This window comes from Molossus molossus, unplaced genomic scaffold (assembly GCF_014108415.1).
Source record: "Molossus molossus isolate mMolMol1 unplaced genomic scaffold, mMolMol1.p scaffold_m16_p_8, whole genome shotgun sequence".
Lineage (NCBI taxonomy): Eukaryota > Metazoa > Chordata > Mammalia > Chiroptera > Molossidae > Molossus > Molossus molossus.
In genome coordinates, this window is record NW_023425402.1 from 56,826,120 (window position 1) to 56,853,597 (window position 27,478).

At 33.5% G+C, this 27,478-nt stretch overlaps 1 protein-coding gene across 5 annotated transcripts in view; it reads left to right on the forward strand.

The window, feature by feature from the left end:
* The window catches only part of MMS22L (MMS22 like, DNA repair protein), a 122,670-nt gene that overhangs the window by 6,169 nt on the left and 89,023 nt on the right, over nucleotides 1-27,478 (forward strand). For 2 of the 5 annotated variants that reach the window (XM_036248731.1, XM_036248730.1), the window contains exons 5-11: nucleotides 3,313-3,400; nucleotides 3,496-3,673; nucleotides 6,844-6,934; nucleotides 8,758-8,885; nucleotides 10,490-10,603; nucleotides 20,218-20,394; nucleotides 26,241-26,303. In XM_036248731.1, coding sequence (XP_036104624.1) covers nucleotides 3,313-3,400; nucleotides 3,496-3,673; nucleotides 6,844-6,934; nucleotides 8,758-8,885; nucleotides 10,490-10,603; nucleotides 20,218-20,394; nucleotides 26,241-26,303 — 839 coding nt within the window. Of the gene's footprint in view, nucleotides 1-3,312; nucleotides 3,401-3,495; nucleotides 3,674-6,843; nucleotides 6,935-8,757; nucleotides 8,886-10,489; nucleotides 10,604-20,217; nucleotides 20,395-26,240; nucleotides 26,304-27,478 lie in introns of those variants that run through there. The other 3 variants (XM_036248732.1, XM_036248734.1, XM_036248733.1) reach the window with 3 other exon arrangements.

The following is a 27,478-nucleotide window of genomic DNA, read 5'->3' on the forward strand; positions in this document are numbered from 1 at the left end:
AGCATGCACAAGATGCTATGGGAGCCAGGGGCTTCATTTGTTGTTTCTATGGTCATCACTCAGTGATTCCAGATCTGAGTCTTCCATAATGAGGAGAAATTAGCTACACAGGATTTTGGGAAAGTATTGGGATAGGAAGAGTCCCAGGTAGAAACAACTGTATTGACAAAGACTTTGATGTAAGAAAACACTAAAAGTTTAGGGAGCATGAAGTAATTATGTATGGTTGGATCAGAGTGTGTAAGAGTGATGAATTTGGAAGAGATGAAATTACAGTTGTCTTTGTAAAACATTCCCAGTCAGAATTATATTTTGAAACCCTGGAGAACCTCTAGAAGATTATAGTGAACACAGCAAGAACTCTATACTGTGTAGAGTAACTTAATTAAACTGGATTTGAGGAAGGCATTTATTATGCAAGAATATTCCTTGAAAAACACTTACTGGCCTAAAATAGTACAAGGGACTATTTGTTGAAATGGTTATTTATTACACTGACATTTTGGCTGCTTTTGTTTCCTAAAATACTTTTAATGATAGATTGGTTGGACAAGTTAGCAGTATTAATGATTATTCCTAGATAAGGCCATTGCTGTCATGCAGCTGTTACCAGGGCTTTGTTAATAAACTTGTGTAGCTAGCTTTGGCCCTCAGCCCTCCCCAGAAAATCCTTATGTAGGGACACTTACAGAAGTGCATATGGTTCTTGTTCTCCTGTTCATTATGCTACCTGGATAGCTTTCCAGTTGAGGCAGAATAACATACAAAATATTGTATGTTTTGCTGATAGCTGTTGGTGTTACTCCTTTTTTAGATATTCTATTATTTTGTCTACAGGCATTTTATTTGGATTTTTATATCTTCTCTTTCTGGCTACATACTTTTTTTCCCATCCATCTTGAACATAAAGAGTATACATATTACCACTCTTTCTAACTTTGTCGACTTCTGATTTCTTCATCATTGTCATTTCTGGTTCTGTATTGATTGATTTTTCTTTTAGTCCTGTGTTACAGTTTTATGGTTCTTTGAACACCTAGTAATTTTTTTTTTTTAATCCTCATCCGAGGATTTTGTACAGACAGAGTGGGAGGGAGAGAGAGGAAGAGAGAGAGAGGGAAACATCGATGTGAAAGGGACACATCGAGTGGCTGCCACCCGCACAACCAGCCAGGGCCGGGGACAAACTGCAACCGAGGTACGTGCCCTTAGCGGGAACCGAACCCGGGTCTCTCCGGACCGCAGGTGGACGCTCTAACCGCTGAGCCAAACCGGCCAGGGCGAACATCTAGTAATTTTTTTATTGTGTGATGGATATTGTAGATTTTACATTGTTGCTTTCTGGGTTTTCTTGTATTTCTCTAACTAATGTTAAATTGTGTTCAGGCTTGCTATTGAGTACTTGTAATCCATTGGATTTTTTAAATCTTGCTTTATATTTTGTTAGGACTGTTAAAAAAGTAGCCTTTAGTCTAATGTTAATTTAGTTATAATAAGACTTGTGAGGATTCTTTTTGGTGTATTATGATTTAAAACAATATTCTTTCTGGTGGGAACTTGAACTGTTCCCTGACCTATATAAGTTTTGTAGAGAATTGTTTTCTGATGTTTTTACCTGGTTTTGGGCTATTTTTTTCTCATGCTTCAGCAGATCAGTACTCAGCCAAAGATTCAATGGGGACCCTCTGTACGTTTCCAGAACTTTTTTTTTTTTTAATGTAGCTTTTTTCTTCTTTGGTACTTCTGTCCTATAAATTTAGACCTTATGTCTCCTCGGATCAGTGATTTGGGGTCTGTTTGGGTTCTCTCTCCCTGTGCTACAACTTGGAAATTGTCTTTTGGGGGGAAGCTTGTGCAGTCTTAGGACTTAATGTCTCTCTGAGATAGCAGTCTTGCATTGCCTTGTTTCTGGTTCCTGAAAACTTTTGTTTTAATGTTGATTTTCTGGTTTTCTAGTTTGAGATGGGAAAATCTGACTCCTTTTACTCTATCTTTGCTGGAGGCAGGGGTTCATAGCCATTGTATTTATGAGTATATTGCCTTTATGGACTGAGAATTGTGAAACTGAGTGATGATATGACTTTTGTAGGTAAAATATAGTTAAGCTATAAAAATGCACTGCACTATTTAAGATATTTGCATAACATCTCCTCCTGTTGGTTTTGCTAAAGCAGTAGCCATGTTTTCTCATTTAAATTCAGATTTAGAAATGCTTTGCTTTATGTTTAATATGGATGAGAATTTGTTATCTTTAATTCTGATCATGTGTTTTTATGCTTTTGTTTAGTGATTGTCTCTTACTCATTTTTCTTATAGTGATTGTCAGTGTTTTGCATATAGTAACATTCCAGATAATTTTTGCTGATGTAAATGTTGAAGTCATAGGAAGATGGCATGGGTTGAAGTTGGGAGAAAGACAATATTAGTACATCAGTCAGGACCTTAAAAATCATTATAAGTAGTTTTGATTTTATTCTAAATACATTAGATAGCCTTTCATGTGTTTTGATTTAGGATGAACAGGAATTGAAATATATTTAAAACATATTTTGTATGTAGATTATAGAGGGGCAAAGGAGGATATGGAAAGACCTATTAGGGAACCTGTTGGAATAATTTGAGAAATTATAAGGAAATGGGTAGTTTGAAGGTATATTTTGGTCATAAACTTAATAGGACTTTGGTGGATTAAATACAAGTTTTAAGGAAATGGAAGAAGCAAGAATGACATAGGCAGCTACTGGCACCAGTTGTAATGAGTGGAGAAAACATGGGTGTGAACAGGTTTGGGAAGAAATCAAGGATGTATTATTTGTACTATCTGAGCAATCCAAGTACAAGATGATAGGCAGTTTGACATGCAAAGGAGAGGTCTGGGATACTTTTCAAGTCATTATCATTTTGAAATAAAGGAACTGGTCATACATGCAGGAAGATATGTACAGAGAGAAGAGGACTCAGGATTGAGTCCTGAGGAGTCCCCATACTAGCAGTAGAATAGAGGAGGAGAAGCCAGTTAAGGAGAGGTAGGAGAAAGGACATATGAGGAAGAAAAGACTGACAGTATATGGTGTCAGTGAAGTCAGGTGTAGCCAGTGCTACTGTGAGGGCAAGTTAGTTGAAGACAGGGAGTATCCAATATAAGTTTTGTTGGTGACCTTAATAATAGATGGGGGGTGTGGGGGGGTGTGTGTGTGTGGCAAGAATGGTATAGAAATCAGTAGAAAAAATTAAAAGAGAATTGCTGCTTGTATGTACTGCTCACTGATTAATTACTTAAGCTAGGGTTAACATTGTCTATTTTGGTTTCAGGAAAGATATCAACCCTGCACTACAAAGCAGACAATATTAGGCAGCAATGTGTAACATTTCTTCATTATGTTAAAGTTTTCATCTTCAGGTAGGATATCAGATGATTATTTTGATTACTGCATGAATTTCTGAGTGCATATTCATCCAGACTCTGGTTGTTTATTATATCTAATTGTTCTTTAGGTACCTGAACGTACAGAATACTGAGAGTCAAGCTCCTGTTCATCCCTATGAGGTTTTGGAGGCTCAGCTTCCCTCACTGTTGGTTGATGAGCTTAAAGGATTACTTTTGTATATTGGACACCTATCGGAACTTCCCAGTATTAATCCAGGGGTATTTGTAAATCAAAATCAGATTGAGGTTTGACTTATTTCATTTAATTTTTAAGTTACCATTTTTTTCTCCCTATAAAGAATATGTATTCAAGAAGGAAGGAAATTAGTCAAGAGCACAGCTCCTCTTTTTATTATGTTTCTTTGGTCGAGTAATACCTCTTGTCTCAGTATCCCCATCTGTATAATTGGTATAACTTCCTTGAGTTATTTGGAGAATTAAATAAATTAAGATGAGTAAAGCACTTAAAATATAGTATATACTAAATCTGATAACTGTTCTTTATTCCAATTTATAACAGTACAAATGTTTAAAAGTTTCGTATCAAATAATCTTTATTTTCTAAAATATATATTATCTTTCCTTACTTTTTAAAGATTTTTTTTATTGTTTTTTTAGAGAGAAAGGAAGGGAGAAAGAGAAACATCCATCGGTTGTTTCCTGCACATCCTCTACTTGGGAATCAAGCCACAGCCCAGGCATGTGCCCTGACTGGGAATTGAATCAGCAACGTTTCCATGCATAGGATGATGCCCAGCCAGCTGAGCCACATCAGCCAGGGCTCCTTACTTTTTAATTATAATAAAATTCAAGAGGATTACCTTATAAAAGCTATACTTTTAAAACTACATTTTGTCTATTCTGACTTTAGAGACTTTTTTAGAGTATGATTAAAGTTGTTTAGACTTCCTTGGCCAGGTGGCTCAGTTGGTTAGAGCATTGTTTCATACACCAAAAGGTTGCAGGTTCGATTCCTGGTCAGGGCACATAGCCAAGTTGCAAGTTCGATCCTCGGTTCGATCCCTGTTTTCTCTCTCCCTTCCTTTCTCTCCAAATTCAATAGAAACATGTTTTTAGGTGAGGATTAAAAAAACAGATTGTTTTGACTAATGCCCTTTTTTCTCTACCTTTATTATTCCATCTGAAGTTTGTTTTTAAATTTGTATTAGCAAAATCCAGCTTCTGGATATAATTATCAGATATAATATATATTATCTATAGGTTAATGTGAGTTTAAGTGGATGACAAATTATGCTTCCCAATGGATTCCCTGAACTCTCAACCTCTTCCATTCTATTTAACTTCGCCAGTTTAAATAACATTTAGTTTTTAGGAACATGTCTTTGTCAAAATGTAAAGTACAATTAAGTGTTTATATATTTCTGTGAAATATAACAACAAAAATTGACTTTTTGTGAGGAATAATAAAAGTAAATAGAGTTCCAACTAAATTCATAGGCTTATATGATAATGCATAGAAAGCAAATAGATCATTGCTTTTAATTATGTCATTTAATAAAGATTCATAGGTAGATTGTGAGGGAGGAATATTTTTTCTTCCTTTTAGTCTCTAAATTCAAACCATTTTTATTTTCTGGATATCCATCAAGTGATTAAGAAAATAATAATTTATCTAGGAGCAGATATAAAGAATGTGTGCAAGTTGCAAGGGTCCTCAAACTAGGTTTTGCCCTTCATAGGCTTTTTAATTGGGCAGACTTGAAAAGATAGCTTATTTGAAGATCAGAAGACTGAAATTTTAAAGCAGGGGAATGTAGTCTTCAAAACGTAAACGAAAAATCATACACTGAAATTCTTGTCTAAAACAACAGCAAAAACATCATACAAAATAAGCATCTTTCAAGAGTTTGTATATTTCTTATATTTTATCAATTTTATATGTGAAAAGTATTGATTTAATTAGTATTTTCAGTTGAGCATGTCTTTTTTTGGGGAACATTTTTATTAGAAATATTTGTGTATTACATATTACAAATAGTTTCATTTAGCTTTTTCAGCAATTAAACTGACTAGGTAGATTGAAGTTTTTTATATAGTTATATTTCTCAGTTTTTTTCCTTTCATATCATCTCTATGCTGATGTTAAAAATACACTTACGTTTACATTTATCTCTTTTTTAAAAATAATGCTAAGAGGTGGGAATCTAACTTTAGTTTCTTGCAAATGAATAAGTTGATAATTCTGTCTTATTGAGTGACACATCCTTTTCCCATTGATTTGAATACCACATTTATCCATTTATCTCTTCCCTATTTTTACTATTTTTTATTATATACTCCTGATCGAGTACTATTTATTAGTGTAGCATTTTATTTTGTTTGCACATTTGATATGGCAAGTTCCTTCTGCATCATTCTATCTAGTTGTCTTCATAGAACATGTGCATCATTGTATTTATTTTTCTTTTTTAAATATATTTTTATTGTTTTTAGAGAGAAAGAAGTGGGAGAGAGAAACATCTATTGGCTGCCTCCTGCACGCCCCCTACTGGGGATCGAGCTCACAGCCGAACATGTGCCCTGACCAGGATTTGAACCAGTTACCCCTCTTGGTGCATGGGACAACACTTAACCAACTGAGCCATACCAGCCAGGGCTCATATTTATTTATAGTGATATTAAATGTTGACTGGAAGAAGGTTATTGATAGTTAAAATCACTGGCTTTTTGGTCAAGTTAGATTTGAATACTAATGTGTAAATTGAGAGGTAATTTCTTTACCTCTTTTAACTTAAAGTTTCTCTCTTTTTTTAAAAAATATGTTTTTATTGATTTTTTTTTTTTTTTAAGAGAGAGAGGAAAGGAGAGAGAGAAACATCCATTGGCTGCCTCCTGCATGCCCCGTATTGAGGGTTGAGCCTGCAACCCAGGTGTGTGCCCTGACTGGAAATTGAACCGGGACCTCTCAGTCCATGGCACAACAATCCACTGAGCCACACTGGCTGGGCTTAACTTAAAGTTTCTTAAAGGTCATGACAATAATGCCTACATATAGTTTAAAGTGCTCTTGTTAACATTCTTTTCTGGGTATGTAGTACATTTAAAAACATATTTGCTAGCTAAAGTCTAAAACAAAATCTTGGAAATAAGTGTTTTTAAAGTGCTTTTACTGCCTTTTAGCTGTAGTATCAGAGGTTGGTTGGAAAGGGACTTTAATTTACAAATCTACATAGCAGCCCCAAGCTGGGTCTGTTTTAACTCTTTAGAGGGAAATATATCCTATCTTGCTTTCAAAATCTCTAGTGAAAGAATCTTCTCATGAATAAGACAAAGGTTTTCCCTCAGCTTTTGAATAGTGGTAGGTTAATTGATTCTTTGTCATGGTACTTATGGAGGAGTTTGTGATCTACTATCAAGTACCTTACATTCTCAGTCACAGCTGATGTCATTCACAGCTTTTCCCACCATCATGGCATTTCTTACATCTCCACTTGGATATCCATTGGCTGGTGCTAGAAATTCTTCAGATGCTTGGTGAAAAATTGAGTAAGTTTATGGATTTCTGATTTATGTTTTTTGTCTAATCTAAACTTTTATTTTTTAAAATTTCACAAGTAGTAAGGTTTTTTGATTAAAAAAAAATCAAATAGCAACCTAAGTAAAAAGTGAAAATCTTTTTTTCTGGAGATAGCTATTGGAAACAACTTAGTCTGTTTATTTTCCATACTTTCTATTAGTGTACATATATAGAAACTCATAGGTAGGAGTTTTGTTTTGATTTCTAACCACAAATGCTGTTGTCATATTGTTCTGTGTAGTGTGTATCATTAAACAGTTTCATTAAACAGTTTTTTAGAGATGTGTTCATGTTCATACATATGGTTTTATTTGCAGGGGTGGGGAACCTTTTTTCTGCTAAGGGCCAATTGGATATTTATAACATCATTCACGGGCCATACAAAATTATCACCTTAAAAATTAGCCTGCTATATTTGGTCAGGTTAATTTGGTGAGGTGTGTGTTTTTAGCTGGTATTGATTTTATGGGCCTTATATGGCCAGTGTGCCTTATGCGTCCCATGGGCCAGACATTCCCCACCCCTGAAAGGGCTTGGATATAAAGGGTCTATCATAATTTATTTAGCTAAGTTTATTTTTAAATATTTCAGTTATTCTCCTCTTCTGATATTACAGATAATACTATACCGAACATCCTTGTGTATATATACATCTTTCAATACTTGTACAAGTTATGTTGCAGAATAGATGATGATTAGAATTGGAGTGCCATATTACAGTTTTAATATTGTATATGCTCTCTGTTGCTGTAGAGTAAATTTACTCAATTTGTATATACACTAACTGTGAGCATGCCTTTGTTTCATACTATTGCCAGTAGTGGATATTATCAGTTATCTTTATTTTTTGCCAACTAATATGTAAAAAATGATAATGAATCTCCATTTTTGCAGTTTCATGATTAACAGTGAAGTTGAACATCTTCACATAATTTTATTGCCTTCTTATATTTTCTTTATTGTTGTTCATAATCTTTTGCAAATATTTCTGTTTTTAAAAAATTAGTAGACGTTTATTACAGATAGTAATATTTTATTTCTTATGTTGCCCTTTTTTTTTTTTTTTTTTTAGGTCTTGCTCTTTGGTACATTTAGGTTCTATGTTAAGTCTAGCAATATTCTGGAAATATTTAGTTATAAAGTAAATTATTAATTATTTAGATTATAAAGACATCCATTACCTGAATACCTACTTTTCAGTTATAATACAAAAATACACATATGTCTCTATGTGTACACTTAAATATATACATACATACAAACATACAAAGGTGTACACAAATATATAATTTTTTTTCTCTCATGTGGACTCTATGGTAAATACTTTCTTAGATCAATACTCAGGTGGACTTACTCTGATACAGGTACAGATTTTGGTATCTCTTAACGTTTGTTTGCTCTACTTGCACGCCAAAAAAATTGCACATTGTTAGTTTATCTTTTGTTAAAAGAATAGTGTTTTAAGGCTTTATTGGTTAGAAATATGGGTGAAGAATTTCTAGTGTTTACCCTCTTTTATTTTTTTCTCTTAAATAATCTTGCTTGGTTATTTTACAAAGATGTCCACATTAAGAAAAGAGAAGTCTATTGAATGTTAATTGGAAGGACTGAAACATTTTTTGGATGATGTTTATCTGTGTTCACATAAGAAAGGAATTGTAAAATTTAACTACTATTTTCAAAAAGTTGCTTTTAACTGCATGTGTTACAGTTTTGTAATAAGTTAATTTAAAGGTGTATAATTACTTTCCTTCTGTTGTTTTAAGTAAAACTTATTTTATTACATTTTTAGAAGTTGTATATGGTCATCAGTTTATGAATCTGGCAGGTGACCATTTAACCAATGTCAGCCTATTTGAAGAACACTGTGAAAATCTCCTTTGTGATTTAATAAGTCTGTCACTCAATAGGTATGATAAGGTAATGCTTTAAAAGTTTATTTATATATTTGATACTTAGTGGCAATAGTCCTTAATCCATGTGGTTTAAGCTATAAGAATTTAACCTAAATTCTTGTTAATTCTTTCCATTTTATATTTACTATTATCTAGGAGTTGAATGGGAAAAGAATTTGATTTACACATTTAAAAGAGACTGGAATCAGTTTTCTAGAACTGTTATTTATTTAAAAGCCTTTAATTCTTGTCAAAAATAAATAAATAAAACAAGATGTTTATAATAATGACTGGAAATTTAACTTCTATTTAAAAAGGAAAGGCCAGCCCTTTAATAATCTAGTATATCGCTATTACACAATGAAAGAGATGAGTAATTAACTAAAGTTAGTTGACAATCTTAAAAGGCGGTTTTAGTTAACAAATTTTAAGGGAAATTTTGTTTGATTGTTTTCATAAAAGGTCTCTAGCATTATGGTGGAAATCATTTATTTTTACTAAATTGTGTTTATATATAGTGTTTAATGCAGACAGATGTAAAGGTGTTACAGTACACATTCATTTTCAAGTAATGGAAATTTATAGGTTTATCATCACTTATTTCCAATCACAAGCATAAACCTTATTAATGGGAAATTAGGATTTATAATTTTTTCATGTAGATTGTTTTATGTATTATCAATATCTCTTTACTTTATATGTTTATAATTAATAGGAGTGGTTAATCAGATATGATATAGTAATATCTTAACAGCTACCTTTTACAGTGTAGTATGTTAAAAATGTATAATGTATGTGAAATAATGTATATATTATAAATTTAAAAGTTTAGCTATACTTATAAATATAAACAATATTCTCTGCATTACTTAGGGTCATTGAGGATACGTTTGTTATAAAAATGGTAAAATTGCTTAACCTTTATATATCCCTAATAATTGTATTTATTCTGACTTGTAAAAAGTTTTAGTCTCCTTAACAGTGAATCAAAAATTATTTTCAATTTTTTTTTTTACTACAGGTCTTTTTATTGTGACTGATGGACTAGATTAGCAGTTCTTAACCTGTGGATCACAACCCCTTTGGGGATTGAACAACCCTTTCACAGGGAGTCGCCTAAGATATAACAGTAGCAAAATTACAGTTATGAAGTAGCAATGAAAATAATTTTATGGTTGGGGGTCACCACAACATGAGGGACTGTATTAAAGGGTCACAGCATTAGGAAGGTTGAGAACCACTGGACTAGATCAAAGTTAAGAAACCATGAGGTTAGAACATAGCCCCATCCAATGGCAGAGTTGAGTAGATATGAAAAGACAATATCATGAGTAAAGCTTCAGATATTTACTATCTAGCTCCTTGCAGAATGTTTGCTGACCATTGGAGTAGATAATTAAAGAGGAGGGTTTTTGTTAAAAGTTGAAAATAAAATTTATCCTGTGATTCTGGTTTTGTGATGGAAATTTTAAAAAGTTAATGAAATAGCACATATATATTTTGTAAATAATTTTATGTAATTAAGCATAAATTTTAAGTAATCTAAATCATGATTTTAAAGTATTTGGGAAGATGTATGGCATGTAAAATTCTGCTGTAAGTGTAACTCATTTGAGTTCTTTTCTACAGGTTAGGCCTTCTGAAGCATTAATGAGTCACCATTGCCCGTGTCCCTGTATTAAAGAATTATGGGTTCTACTCATTCATCTTCTAGACAACAGAAGCAAATGGTTTCTCTCAGAAGTAAGTTGTAAAATTGATGTATTAGTTATTGTTACTAATTATATTAAATTTATGCAGTTGGGTTGGCCAAGAAGAATCTTACAGCGTTTCTTCTTTATAAGACAACAACTACCACCAAACAGAGCATTAACTGAGTATTGAATACCTACTACATTTTTAACCCTAAATTGGTAATATGAAACATCTAAGAGAAGTATAAAATTTGACTCTTATTTTCTTAAGTTCTTTTTTGCCCCCCCATCAAGAATCTGTTGGGCTAAAAGATGTAATACCCTTTAGTAATTCAAGAAACATTTAAGTTAGGAAATATGGAGATTTAGATTTGGGAAGAAATAAAACAGGTTTCTGTTAATCAATTTTTTCAGTATTATTTCAAGGAGGGATGAAGAAAAGCGCAAAGAGGAAGGAAGATAGGAAATTTTCTTTCACCTCATTTTGAAACAAGTCTTCATAATGGGGCTTTATTTAATTTGAATTGTTATGGATTAGGAGAAAAAGAAATATCCATAGGCAGAAGTAAGTATAAACAATTCATGATATTTAAAATGGTTTATGTTATGTGAAAAAGTACTTTTGATATTTTATGGGTATTTTAATTTCCCAACTTTCCACAATTTGGGGTTTGGGTGTTGCTATCTAATTTTAATAATGACTATTTTTGCAAGTTTACAAGTACAATATTTATTTATTTGTTTATTTATTCATTTTAATCCTCACCTGAAGATGTGCTTATTGATTTTAGTGAGAGGGCAACTGGGGAGAGAGAGAGAGAGAAATATTGATGTGAGAGAGAACATCAGTTGGTTGCCTTCTGTACATACCCTAACCAGGGATCAAACTTTCAGCCTAAGTATGTGCCCTGCCTGGGAATCAAACCCACAGCTATTTGGTGCACGGGATGATGTTCCAACCCACTGAGCTATATCAGCCAGGGTGCAAGTACTACCATATTTATTTTAGTTATTTTAGCAGTAAACTTACTAAATTAGAATAAAGCAAATTTACTAAGTATAAATTTTTTGTATTTTTACTTACTATTGAGTAACAATTTTTTTCCTGGCATTTTGCTTTATCAGTACAGTTCAGCTCTCTCTGAGATGTAAATATTACAAAGTTTCAGCAATTTTTTTTCTTTTGATTATTTGCTAGGATGTTTTATTTTGTTGACATGGTAAAATTTTTTTCATTTTATGCAAAGCTTATCTTTATTGTTTAACAATTTTATATATTTTTAGAATAGTTCTTATTTTATAAATTTTAGACTTGTAATTTATATATAGTTAGTGTAGGCATGGTTATACTTGTTGCCATTTGTGACATTTTCTAGATTTTAAACAGTAAAGAAGGCATAATTTAAAATATTAGTTGTAGAAATTTGCATAGTAATGTATATGTTGTTTAACTTGAATGATTTGTATGCTCATTTTATGTAGTAACCAGACTTATTTGTCTTAAAATAATAAATATCTGAAGCCATTTAATTTTTTAAATAGTACTAAAGTAAGTTATATTCTCAGATTTCAAGACCATTTTATTTGAAAGTTAAATTAGAAATTTATATTCTTGTTAGTAAGACAGCTTGATCTTCCTCCTAAAAAATAATCTAGTCTAATCATGCTGGGTATCAATAAGAAGCAGTTTTAAGTGTGTCATTGAGCTTGTAGAAAGTAAGAAGTACTGAAGCCAAATACTCAATAGAGGTGGGAACTCAGGTCAGCTGAACACTGAAGCTGCCTCATCAGTTTAGAGGTAGTTGCTGAATTGTATAAACTTGAACATTAGCTTTCGTACATTGTAAAGTACAAGCATAGAAGATAAAGCTCAGAGTTGACCCAAATCTATAGCCTACTAATATACCAACTATTCCTAAGTCTGGCCTCCCAAAAGGATGCATTCAAAATTCAGCTAAATTTGTAAGGAAAATTGCCTATCTTTAACTGTGGTGTACTGCAATTTAAAATTGTGTATTTGTTATTGCAGGCCAGTGAGTTCATGGTGCCTAGATGGTACTCATATTTCAAGCCAGTGACTTCTAAACCAGTGACATTGTCTAATAGCCATGGACAATGGGTGGAGGCTTAAACTTGCAGCTTCCCACCTAACCTCCTCCAAAATACAGAGCATCAAGAACAAATAAAATACAAAGATCATTTTGATAGCATCACTAGAAGATAGGAATATTCAGAGATTTATATTAAAAATGAAACCCACCAGAGCTCTACCACAAAACTTTTAGCAAACCAGGGTAGTCAGAAAAATTGCTCAGAGGAGAAAAGAAGGGAGCCAGCAGTAGCCATAAAAGTTGGTCTAAAACCATTGCCAGAATGTGAAAAAGCTGCCTTGTCAATCAGAGAATAGGTGATAGGATAGGAATAGAAGTATGTGCATTTACATGAGGGGCAGTCTTTGAAGGTAGAGCTTCTGGAGAATAAAAGTCTGGAAAGCAAGTGCGTTTGTCCCTTGGTGACTGAGTGGTGAAAGTTACAGGAAGCAAAAGCAGAAAATGTAGGGTCTTGTAAAACAAAAGAGCAACAAACAAACAAAAATACAGAACTCACTCACCATCACCACCAAAAAAAAATGGAAACCTAGTAAAGAATGGGACTTGGGTACATTGTCAAAAGAGGGCTCCATTTAACTAGGAATCTTAAAGTAGTCCAGATCTACAAAATGAAAAGAAGGAAATTTAACAGGTCTTTCTAAAGTTACTGCAGTAAAACAGAATTGATATACTTTAGCCAATGATACCCTCTCTCCCAGAAACAGCTATAAAGCAGAAGAAAATTTTAAGACAACACTCCAGACTGTATTAAATAGACAAGCATGTGGGTCTGTAAAAAAACAACAACACACCTTTAATAAGATATTCCACTGTTGAAATAAAAAGGCCAAAAAGCAGGAATGAATGGAGTAAATTGAACGCAGGAGAGAAATGGAAATAAAGATCATTTTAGAATATATTGAATTACAAGGTCCCTAAGGAGAATAGACTCAAATGAAAATTTAATAAGGGGCAACCAAAGGAATAAAAATGAGATGAAGGAATAAAAATGAGATGAAGGAATATAAAGGGTTAGAGAGAAAATGGTTGAAATGGAAGATAGGCAAAGAATAACTGTATGTTTAAATGGAGTCCCTAAAGAAGAAAAAGTGGTATATAACCAACATTAAAACAATGAATGAATTCAAGAAAACATTTCAGAAATAAAAGAAGAACTAAATCTGTGTATTGAGAGGGCCTAATGGGTAACTGGGAAGATTAACTCCTAATAATCCATGCTGAGACTTAACCTGCTCTAACTCCTTGACTTCAGACATACAGAAAATATCTTCAAGTACTCTAGGAAATCTTCAAATTCTCCAGGCAAAAAATCCAATAACTTACAATAGCAAAACAATTTGACTTGCACTGGACTTGCACTGGACTTCTCAAAAACAAGACAACTGTGGAGAATTTAAAAAGACTCAAAAAGTCTTGTGAGGACACAGCCAAAAGTCTGTGATCCAGAAGAGGACCCTCACCTGACCATGCTGACACCTTGATCTCTGACCCTTAGCCTCTAGAACTAAATGAATTAACAATAGGACACAATGGAACAATCTCATCTTAGAAAAGGCAACTTAGGTCTTACTTTTTACTGTGGAGATCATATGGAATTAACTATGAGAAACTACCTTAATAAAAAACTCAAGGCTAAGAAAAAGTGACCAAATCAAAAGGAAACAAAACAAAAATGTCCTTCTAAATCAGTGAAGAAGCAAGTTAAAAGCGACTCTTTGCACTGACTATCTTACATGCAATGGCTTTGGGAACCGAGATGGATGTGGATTAGCGGAGAAAGAAAAACAAAAGCTTCAAGAACAGTGAAGCTTCCTTATTTCATCTACCTGGTAGTTAACGGTATCACAATGCTGAGAGTAGGCTAAGGCTCATCCAGGGCCTGCTCTTAGGAGCACTACTTCAGACTGCTGAAAGCAGAGATTTCTTTTTTCCTATCTTATACAAGGATTTTTTAAAAGTTTATAGTGTGACAATACTAATTTATACAGTATACTCAGTTTATTTCTAAAAAGAAATTATGTGTGCATATTTGTGTGTACACTAACATTCTTAGAGAACGAAATATTTAATTCTCCCTACCTCTACCCTCTGCTTTCCACCCCCAACCTCCCATCTCTGGAAGGAGGGAGGGGAATACTGAATGGGATTTGAGGCTTTCCTGCTGAGAAAAGGACATTTTCTGCAACTAGATCAGTGTTTAAAGGATTAATGCTCTAAGGAAATTATCCAAAGGGGAGAGGCAGTTCTGGGTTATTAAGTTATTTTCAAATGTTGTCTAGGCTGCTGCTGACCTTTGTGAAGGCAGTAGGATGCTACTCTTCAGGGGCGCAGGATAAGAAGCAATTAGAGAAACCTAGGAGAGGCTTTGGAATGTTTGGGAATTCACATATACCCCAAATTACGTGGGAACTCTAAGAATGAAAATAAACTGGTTTGGTCAAGGACATATTTGTGTGTCCCAGAAAATATTCTAAACATGTAGCTAATACTGGATGTATCTATATGAGTGTTTTCCTAAAAACCCAACATTCATATCTGGTAAACTTCAGTTCAATTTCCCAGAAGAGAAGGAAAGCTAATTAATATTCCTGGAGTGATATTTCTTATGTGCCAGAAAGCAGAATGGGTGTGAGGTTAAGTAAACTGTTCAAATAACAGTCAGAATATATAAAGCTGGGTTTCAAATGCAGATGTATTTGATGCCACAAGCCATGTTGTTTTCTACTACATGATTATGTAAGAAAGTGCATGTCTAAGAAAGTTAGAGAAAATGAAGGAATAACTGAAATAATTTACTCTTCTTTTGGGGAAACAGACTTAAATATATTTTATGTGCAAGTTCACATTCCCAAATGTGCCAGGAATGATAATATGTATATATGTTGCCACCTTTAAGCACTATACACAGAATGTTACAAAATTTTTCTGTAAAGTAAAAACACAAATACCACACAAAAAAAGACTCAAAGTATAGGCTAGGGATTTTATAACCCTGACCCTACCAGTCCTACTTCTAGTAGTTTACTCTCAGTATACACCCACAACAATTCAAAAATACATATGCATTAGCTGTTTATTGCAGCATTATTTGTAAAAGCATAATATTAGAAACTACCTAAGTGCCCATACACAGGAGAATGGTTAAACAAACCATGGGATATCTGCACATTGGTGTGTTATGCACTTGGACAATAGAATAAGGAAGATACGTGATCTGATAATGGAGTGATTTTTAGGATTTATTGGTAAATGGAATAAACAAAGTACAAAAAATATTTAGAGGATACTACCTTTTTGTGTAACAAAGTTGAAAAAATAAGGAAATATGTATATGTAGTAGTTTACAAAGGAATACTGGGAAGACAAATCAGGAACTATTGAGACTAGTGAGTGAGAATGGAGTGGAGGGTAATGTGTTGTGCCAACTTTAGAACCATGTTAATCTTGCATGCACTGCAGAAATAAACCAACATGTATGGAGAAGGGGAATAAACAATTGAACCTAACAGTATTACAAGTGGATACAGTTAAGTAGGGTGTGAAGTAGGAAGAGGAGTAATGTAGGTAGCTTAGAATGTACTATTTTGACTATGTCTCTAAGGCTAAAGACAAAAAAAACTAAAGAAGTGCAAATACTGGACTCCTTTTAAGAGATTTGTCTTTTGCAGTGTTGCATATGGGTTAGCAATTTTAAATCTATATTTTTAGTATTCTAGGACTAAGCAAATTTGTAACTATGTTGTGGGTAATTAGAGCTAGCTTAGAAAATTGTTAGGAAATTGAGTTGCAACTATGGAAAGAAGGAAAGCTAGAGTGAACCATAATGTGTTGAACTGGATTAATATAGCATCATGAAATAATAGTTTTTAATAATTAGAACTAGATATAGATGTATACGTGTGTGTACATACATACATTTCCTACCTTATCTACTGAATGGGCCTAGAAACAATGATATCTGAGTAACAATGAGCAGTATGAAGCTATATCTTGGTTTTAAAATAACCATTTTCCAGTGAAAGAAAGTAAGACTTGGTAAATGACTGATTACTGGCTGTGGCATGGAAAATAAAAAAGTGAGCCTGGAACATTTTTTTTTTTTTTTATCCTCACCCGAGGACATTTTTCTATTTTTTGTTCAGATAGAGCGGGAGGGAGAGAGAGGAAGAGAGAGAGATAGAAACATCGATGTGAAGGGACACATCGAGTGGCTGCCATCCGCACGACCAACCAGGGCCGGGGACAAACTGCAACTGAGGTACGTGCCCTTAGTGGGAACTGAACCCGGGTCTTTCTGTACCACAGGCCGACGCTCCAACTGCTGAGCCAAACCGGCCAGGGCGAGCCTGGAACATTTTGTATCAGGAACGAAGAAGGTACTCAAAAAATCATGAGGAAATGTTAAAAGGACACGAGAGCCAACTTGAAAATCAACAGGTCAAGCATGAAATAATTTGAGTAACAAAATAAATGATGGAAAGGACCATAATCTATACAATAAGAATTTGTGAGTCCATACTGATATAAATGGATGAATAAATGAAGAGCAGAGTAACTCTAATAAATGTAGAAATGATGGTGGAATTAGCAGATCACCAGTTGACAACCCCATAGTGATAGTTTCCAGTAATTATGCTCAGTGGCTGCCAAAAGTATCATGAAAAACAATATTTACATAGCTTGGTAGGTATCTTTACATGGTATTTATCAGTTACAAAGGGAGTAGCAACTTTACAGTGCAGAATATCTGGCAGATACCAGTTTAACCAAGTGATCAAAGTTAACCAATAATAGGACACATTGATATTGTATACCTTCAATATGATGCAGTGAAAGAAGGACAAAAATGTTTATTTGGTATTTCTGCAGAAGAGGCATAATGTAGACCTACCCATGAAAAACATCAGTCAAACCTAAGTAACTGGCCCATAGTCTTTAAAACTATCAAAGTCATAACAGATATATCTGAAGAACAGTTATAGATGAAGAAAACTGAGGTGACATGGTAGCTAACTGCCGCACGAAGAAGAGAGGTGTCAGATATACTTCTAATTACAGTTCCAAAGGAGAGGAAGTAAGAGTGGAATTGAGAACATATTTGAAGAGAAGATAACTGAAAATTTTCCAGTGTTAATGAAAACTATCATGTTAAAAAACCCAATGAATTCCCTTTAGAGTAAGTAAAAGGATAAGCACATCCAGATACAATATAGTAATCAAAGACAAAGAGAACATCAAAGACAGAGAAGAGATTGAAAGCATTCAGAAGAAAAAATGTTACCTTTAATAGAGTACAATTAGATTGACAGCTAACTTCTCAACAGCAATGGAAATTCTTCATCCAGCAAAATCTTTTAAGAGTAAAACGAAACAAAACCTGTTTCAATGAAGCAAAATTGAAGGGAATCCTAGAAGATATATTTTAGGCTGAAAATAATGATGCCAGAATGGAGGTTCTGAGATACAAGAAGGAATAAAGAGCAAAGAAAGTGGTAAATGTTTTATATAAATCAATATGATCTAGTGGAAATGAAAAATAGAGTTTGAGTGTACAGTAATACTGGCATGAAAATGGGAAGGCATAAATGAGTTAGAGTATTATAAGGTCCTTGTTTTGTCTAAGAGATGATATAAACTTATCAAAACATTTAGATGTATTTCTAAGGTGATCACTAAAAGAAGAGAAAGTAGACTATTTAATTTACAAGCTATTAGAGGGGGGGAAAATGAAATAAATAACAACCCAAAAGAAGGTAAGAAGGAGGTGTTGGAAAAATTAAGTGTACAAATAGAAACACAGAATAAGATGGTAGTTTTAAAACTAAATATGACATATTAATTGCAAATAGACTACTAAATGCTCATTTTAAATATATACTGTTACAGCTGCTTATAAAAGATAATCTAAAAATACAGAAAGGTTCAGAATTAAAAATAATATATATGATAGATAATGTATAAACTAATATTGGAGAAAATAAGACTTTAAAACAACAAAAGCATTAAGTCATTTTATATTGATAAAAGGTACAACTTAGCAGGAAGATAAAACAAATCTAAAAATTTATATGGTTTAATATGGTAATAAATATAGAAAATAAAAATCCACAAAACTACAAAGAGAAATATACATATGCTCAGAGATATTGAAATATATCTCTAAATAACCTATAGGTAAAAAAAAGAATATACGCCCTGACCAGTTTGGCTCAGCAGTTGGAACATCAGCCTACAGACTAGAGAGTCTTGGGTTCGGTTCCCGCTAGGGGGCATGTACCAAAAAAAAAAAAAATATATATATATATATATATATATATATATATATATATATATATAATGGAAATTTTAAAACTTTTTGAAGGAAATAGCTAACATTACTACTCAAAGCTTTGGGACTGCAGCTACAGATATAAAGAAGGAAATTTATAACTTTAAATGCCAATGTTAGAGGAAGAAAATGGAATTAATGAGCTAAGAAGTTAGGATAAAATTCCTGTATAAGAAACCCAAAGAAAGTAACAGGTAGCAAATTAAACTAGCATAAAATTTTCAAATTGAAAATAACAAATATGATCGAATCAATGAAAAAGAAAAGTCAAAAGAATATATACACCCCTATGTTTATTGCAGTGTTATTTACAATAGCCAGGATTTGGAAGCAGCCCAAGTGCTCATGAGTAGATGAGTGGATAAAAAAAACTGTGGTATATTTACACAATGAAATACTATTCGGCTATTACAAAGAAGGAACTCTTACCCTTTGCGACATCATGGATGGATCTGGAGAGTATTATGGTATTATGCTAAGTGAAATAAGCCAGTCAAAGAAAGACAAATACCATATAATTTTACCTATATTTGGAATCTAATGAACAAAATAAACTAAAAAACAAAATAGAAATAAACTTATAGATGCAGAGAACAGACTAACAGCTGTAAGAGGGTTTGGGGGTTAGGGGTCTGGGTGAAAAAGGTGAGAGATTTAAACACAGACAACAGTGTGGTGACCACTAAAGAGTGGGAGTTGCTGGGGGGGTGGTGGAAAAGGGTAAAAGGGGGATAAATGGTGATGGAAGGAGACTTGACTTGGAATGGTAAACACAATACAATATACAGATGAAGTATTACAGAATTGTACACCTGGTATCTACATTATTAACCAATGTCATCCCAATAAATTTATTTTTAAAAAAGAATAAAAACATGCATTAAAACCCCATAAAACAACAGATGAAGCCAAAAAATAAATAATTTGAGCTTATATACCCATATGGCAAAACTTATAAAAACAAGGGAATTATTTTTTTGAAGGTCAGGATAATAGTTACTCAGGTTGTAAAGATGTGATGTGGGAACATGTAGGATCTTTGTAAAATAATGACTCATTTTAATTCTTAACCTGGGTACTTTTATTAATTTTTAAGTTTTATATATTTATTTTATATTCTCTTTGCATGCATATTTCATTATAAAAATGGAGGGGAAAGCCCAAAGCAAAGGTTACTGGATCAGTGTTTATTTTAATTGAATCATATTACCTCTGTTTCTATAGTCATTTTGGAACTGGTTGAATAAACTACTCAAAACACTCTTTGAAAAATCAAGTGAGCAAAGAAGACCTTCTGTGCCTGTAATCCAGTCCAGGGACCCGTTAGGTTTTAGTTGGTGGATTATTACTCATGTAGCATCACTTTACCAGTTTGATCGCCATGGAGCACCAGATGAAATGGTAAGATTTTATTTTTTTAAACTTTCTTGTATTATCAATTAATACATATTTTTAGTAGAAACATTAGAAAGTAAGTAAGCAGAAACAACAGCAAAAATCAGATTATAAGCTACAGAGATAATTCAGCTTCTGAATCTAGAATCTGTAGACCTTTTTGTAAACATCTTGAAAAATCAGAATCTTTATGTTTTTATTGTTTAAGAAAAGCGATTTGTAGCAGAGCTGGGATCTAGTCCTGGTTCTGCTCCTCAGTAGTTGTGTGACCTTCAGTGAATTACTTGAAACTTCCTGGGTCTCTGTTCCCTCATCCAGAGATCACGATTGGATTTTTAGAAGATAACCTCTATTTCTAAAATCTGTAAGATTGCCAAATGAATTAGTAGGTTTTGTGAATATTTTGGTAAAATTATTTCCTTAAAATAACACTTCTTCATAGAAACTTTTCACAGAGATATTTTTATCTATTAAACAGCCATGAAGTTTACTTCAAATAGAATGACAGATTTTGCCTAGTATATTAATTTCTAGTTAGAAGCATTTTTACAGTGTTATTTAAAAAGCCCTAAGACTAAAACAAGCTGGTAGATGTATTTATGTGAAGCATTATTTGTATACAACTTCCAGGTTCAGAAATGAATAGCATAGTATTATATCATCCCATCAGTTTCATAAAATAAACATTTAGAATCTTGAAGCTAGTCTGTCGCTATTTTCAAAATTTGTCTTTTTTCTGGGAGTGATTCCTAAACCTAGCTGATGATCAAACCTACCTGAAAGTTTTTTAAAAGTTACATTTCTGGGGTTTAATTCTGGAGGTGTTGATTTAGTTATCTGTTTTGGTGTTTGGGGATCCTTATTTTATAAAGTTCCTTGGCTTGCCCTGGCCGGTTTGACTCAGCGGTTAGAGCGTCGGCCCGCGGACCAGAGAGTCCCGGGTTTGGTTTCCGCTAAGGGCACGTACCTCAGTTGCAGTTTGTCCCCGGCCCTCGTTGGGGTCGTGTAGGTGGCAACCACTCGATGTGTCTCTCTCACATTGATGTTTCTCTCTCTCTCTTCCTCCTCTCTCCCTCCCATTCTGTCTGAAGATAAATGCAAAAATGTCCTTTGATGAGGATTGAATGAAATAAATAAATAAATAAATAAATAAATAAATAAATAAATAAGTTCCTTGGCTCTTATCCTGTCTCAGGTATGGGAACTATTGCTTTATGAAACGTGTTTCTTGTTGGACTTGATAGATTTTCCTCTCTTTGGCATATTGAACAGAGTCAGCTGAGAAATCTTCATGGAATGTGGGGCAGTTAGTATTGACATTGTGTTGTAGAAACGGAAAGGGTCTCATGTCCTCTAAATAATCCCCCTAATAGTAAAAATCCTACTAAGGGGATTCCAACATAAAGTAAAGAAGAGACAGAAAGTGCTCAGAGGCATTCACATACAGCTTGGTGTCAAGTATTTAAGAGTTCTACCATATGTTGAGCAAGGTCAATAGAATGAGCTACTCACAGAGGACTGTATGTCCTTTGTTTCCTTACCATGCCGATACACAGTAAATACTCAATAAAGGTTAGCAATTATCATCATTACTATAATATCCCTTTTATTGAGTATTTTTGTGGATTTAACATGATAATGTTTCTCATCTTTTAATTATTAGAAGATGAGAACAACATTAAAGAACTCAAAAAAATCTACCTCTAATTCTAAGATCTTTACTTAGCATTTTTATTTCTCTTACAACCTTCCTCCAAGTACATATTTCTGATTTGAATTGGCATAAATAAATATGGTAATTAGTTAGGCACTTCTGAGTTCCTGTAGAGTGAGTATTATAACAATAGATGCCAGTGATAGGATATACATGAAACGGATTATACCGCCTCTTTCTTCAAGAAACATGTTTTCAAGTTACTAATGCTTGTTGGAACTGCATTAACACTCATTTGAGTGAGTAGTGTATTTCAATAGTGGTTGCAGTTGACCCCCAGATAGCCACACTAATATATATCATTATTATTACTATTGTAACGTTGAGTTGTACTAGTACAGACATCCACAGTAGCATTGCTGAAATCACTCTTCTATTTTGTACAGAAAATTCCATAGCAGATACTGCTTTTACTAGCTCTGAATTAAGATAGTAAATGAATTTTCTGTGTTTAAAATAGTTTAACCTTTGTGTTTTAATATTTTTCAGCAGTTTTTGTGTGATTTTCTTTTGCCAAGATATGTATGCTTTTTAAAATCTTAATTTTTTAAAATTATATAATAGGAATTAAGAGGAAAGAGACCCATGATATTTGAAAAAGAACCTTTCATGTAATAAAAATAATAAAGATGTGTAATGTGTGTGTGTACACACACACACACACACACACACACACACACTGCTTTTATTCACAAGTCCTCAGAGTCACATATTTCTGGACTTCTTAATGGCTTAAAAAGATAAATCTCAAAGTCTCCAGTTAGTAATCATTTTCAGTAGGAGTCATACCTTTAGCATATTGTATTTGTAAATTGTTTAATATCACAGTGACTATTCAGTTTTTATCTCAGGTGTTATGAAGTACATGAGAGGGTAATATATCCATTTCACAAGTATAGAAACTGAGGTACAGAGTGTTTAAATATCACCCTATTTTTGTCACTGAACATAAACTTATATTGGGGTTCTCCTGAGGAGTGCCTCTTAAGAATAGGTCTTGAGAGGGTAACCATGTACACCAGTTTGCCATTGACAGTCCCAGTTTATGCCTATTACCCCTCATCCCATCTGGTTAGTTTTTCCTTTTACTCTCAAAAGTATCTCATTTGGTTTATAAATCACGTGATCTATTCTAATCTATGAACATAAAGACATATTGACTCATAACAGCTTATGTAAGATGTTAATTTGAATCTAGGATATATTTATATTTGAATTTTGAAAATTACCTGAATTCTTTTCTCCTTAATATGTATTAGTATTAGCATATCCAGCTACCATATAGAAAGTGTTATGTATCAAGCATGCTTTATTCCACTAAAAAATTATCTGGTGTGAGAAGATGAATAATAATGGTTAGTCATATGTTCTGTAGCAAATGAATACCTCTGGTCTTGTGTTAACCATAGAGATGTTTCAGTTTTTAAGTGTAAACTGCTTTGCCTTGAAGGAGAATGTGAAATCTTTATTTAAATAGGTTTCATCTATAGTTAATTTTTATTTTATTTTAAAAGTTTCTGTAAATGGACTTTTGCTATGTGGATTTAAATCACAAAACTTGCCAGTTGTTTAGTATAGGCCTATAAGAAAATTTGGTATCTCACTTCTCATACCAGATGCTTTAGGTTTTCATATATTTCTGTTTAGTGCTTTTCTCTCAACCTGGATGAGAGTGTGTTACCCTGTCACAGTCCTAATCATCTATTTTAAAAGCAAATATAGTTTATAGAGAAAAATTACTTTTGAGCATTACAAGCATCGATTTAACAAAGCTATCTCTGCCTATAACATAGTACAATCAGTCAGGCCAGCTGGTGCTCATCTTTGAAACATCTGAAATGGGGAGTAGATAAAAGGTGTGAAATGTAACCTTAAAGTGAGAGTTGTACCAGGTTACCTAGTTCACTGGAAGTGGTGGGGGGCTCTGTTTTATATTTCTGATGGAGATACCACCTATGCTGAAGCCCAGGTTGGTATTTAGTTTTTGATAGTAGGATAAGAAATGTAAAACAGCCCCCAATTGATGACTCCCACTTTGTTCTTTAGTGGAGTTAAGTTACGTATAACTTATAGAAAAAAACTCTGTATCTGCTCAAAGTTAAGTTTTCCTATGGAAGAAATATCTGTATTCTTTTGATGCGTATTTTGTTACTCAGACTTGATTATGGCATGATACAGTTGCCATTTTTTCCTCTGAGTTCTGTCTTATTTTTGTTTTAGATTATAGCCATAATTCTGATCCATAGAGTTGTAGTTCTTTGGACAGAATTACATTACATTTTTTTTTAAATTCTCACTCGAGGATATTTTTCTATTTATCTTCAGATAGAGCGGGGGTGGGGGAGGGGTGGGGGAGAAAGAGAGAAACATCAGTGTGAGAGGGACACATCGACTGGCTGCCTCCTGCACAACCCAGAGCAGGGTTGGGGATGAACCAAAACAGAATTATGTGGCCTTGACTGGAATTGAACCCAAGACTCATTGGTACACGGGCTGACGCTCTAACTGCTGAGCAAAACCTGCCAGGGCATACTTCTTTATAATTCATTTGACTCAAATTCCTTGATAGTTCAGAGTAATTGAAATATACTCATTAATACTATCAAATTATAAAGCTAGAAACATCAATCCTGTCATGTTCCTGCTTATTTGGAACTGGTGGTAACACTTTCTTAGTACAGAATGATATAAAAGTAAATTGCTTGAAGCTGAGAGAAGGCTTGTTAGAAAAAGACAATCAGTTACTGATAACTTGGTATAATGGAAGGAACCCTGGCTTTGGAGCCAGACCACCTTGGATTTGAATCCATGCTGTGGCTCATTTATACATGATCTTTCTGAGATTTAATTGTGTTATATAGTAATTGGAAAGATTTTTCTTAGGAAGTAATAATGTAAAGACCCTAACTCAATGTACATATAATATTGATAGCACAAAATGGTATCCTTTTTGAGAACCTTTTAGGGCCAACTACCAAGTTTTAGGGGATGATCCTCCAGTCTGCTCTCATTTCCGACACCAACTGCAAGCTCAGGGATTCCCAAAACTATATAATTTACTGGACTTGCAGAACTCGCTAAATGCTATTATGCTCATGGTTATAGTTCACTACAGGGAAAGGATTTAAGTTAAATTTAGCCAAGGGTGCATAATGCAGAGTTCAAGAGAAGTAGCAAATGTGGAGTTTCTGTTTTCCTCTCCCCATGGGAATCAAGACATGTCGTCTCTTGGCACCAGTGTGTGACAGTGTGCAGAACTGAGTGTCACGTGGACTTAGGATCTGATGAGAACCGTCTGCAGGCTTACCTGTAGAAATGTGGAGTCATCTTCAGTTTCTAGCCTTTGTAAAATATTTGGGCTCTGAGAATGTCCTTTTTGGCTTTCTTCCTTACTGTGGGGAATCTTTTACATACTTGAGGTTGCCAGTAAGTGACCATAAGTATGAGGTAGTAATGTGTCAATTTTTCCATTATTTTCTGCATTAATATTTTAGTTACTTGTTTATTGGAGTAAAGTACAGAATAAAGAAGAACATTCAGGGCATGAAAACTCCAAAATACATAAAAAGCTTTTTTTTTTTTTCCTGTTAGTTTACATCTGACAGCACAAATTAAATATTTATTAAAACATTTATACTTTTAAAAAAAACCCTCACCTGAGGATATTTTTCCATTTATCTTCAGATAGAGGGGGAGGGAGAGAGAGAGAGAAACATCAATGTGAGAGAGACACATCAATTGGTTGCCTCCTGCACTACCCTGACCAGGGCAGGGGACTGAACTGCAACCAAGGTACATGCCCTTGACTGAAATCGAATCCACGACTCTTTGGTCCATGAGCCAACTCTTAACTGCTGAGCCAAACTGGCCAGGGCAAAAACAATTATAATTTTATAGAAGTACCACTGTTTATTGAAACAACTCCTTACAAGGTTTATATTGGATTGGAATAGTTGTATATATTTTTTTGCCTAGTCTCAACAAACTGTGCCAAAGTAATTTTAGACATTCAAGAAGGTGTAATGATGTCTGACATTGGACAAAATGTTTGTACTTCACATTGAACTTGCTATACTATAATTTTAATTTATAATTAAGAGCAATAATTTGGATGCAATAATATTTTCTCCCTTTCTAGAGACAAATGGAATCAAATTGGAACTTTGTAGAAGAACTGCTGAAAAGGTCCATCAATGTTCAGGTATGCATTTAAAGTGGGACATTTTGTGGGCTTAGCTAAATTTTTATGTTACAGATTTTATTTGTAAGAACCAAGCAAACTCGAAATGATTTAAATAACAAACTTGGTTTACTTATTAATGACCTGTGATAGAGATCATCATTCTTTGTTAACGACCTGTGATAGAAGTCATCGTTCTTTGTTAATGAAGTGTCACCATACAGTAGTTCCTTTTAGTGACTATCCTTTGAAGGTTTTTATTTTTAATACTGAGTTTTCAATTAAAGGACAAAGATAATTATCCTAGTTGGTGATTTTGACAAAATGTATTCAAAATAAGTAGTAGATGCTTCAGAACTGTAAGCCATTTCTCGACTGTATAATATCAAGTCTAGGAGACACGATAAGGGAGATAGTCTGCGGCAGTGGAAATTCTGCTCTGTCTTCATCACAGCAGGAAGGGGACTTGCCTTGCTGAGCAATTTGTCTTACAGGCTTGAATCATACTCTAACCGATAAGGTCCTAGTTTCTGAGCCCTCATTTCATACCTTATCATTTTTCTTTCCGCAGAGCTGTTAATGTAGTGCTTCAAGGCCCACAGGTCAGATTTGACCTCCTTTTAAAATAGTTTTAAAATGTGTAGTTCATCTCATCTTTAAACATATTGTATTGTAGCTCTATAAAGTTGTGTAATATAAGTTATTTATGTAAGAGTTTAAGGGACAATTTTAGTAAAGAATTTTTTAAATTTGGGAAAAAGATTTCTGTTAAGAAATAAAAGTTGTTAAAACTTGAGGGATAAAAAAAATATGGTAGTAAAACATTGCTGTATATATATATATAGCGCACACACACACATTTGTTTCATAATATCTTTTTAAAGCATTTGAATAGCTTGAGATTTTCTTTTCCCTATTATCTATATTAACTCTTAATATTTTTAGGTGAAATATATAAGTACATATAGTTGTAAATCTTCTAAGTATAAGCCAATATTTCTAGGTTAAAATTCCAAAGACTTTTGCATATTTAAGTTGTATCAGAAACAGAAGAGCTAGTATCCCAATTATTGTAAAAGTTTTGGTTTATTTTTATTTGGCTTTATTTTCTTTTGTTTTTGAGACCATATGATTTAGTAACTCAAAAAGTTTCTTACATATATTTTTATACTTCAAGAATATAGGGAATCACTAAA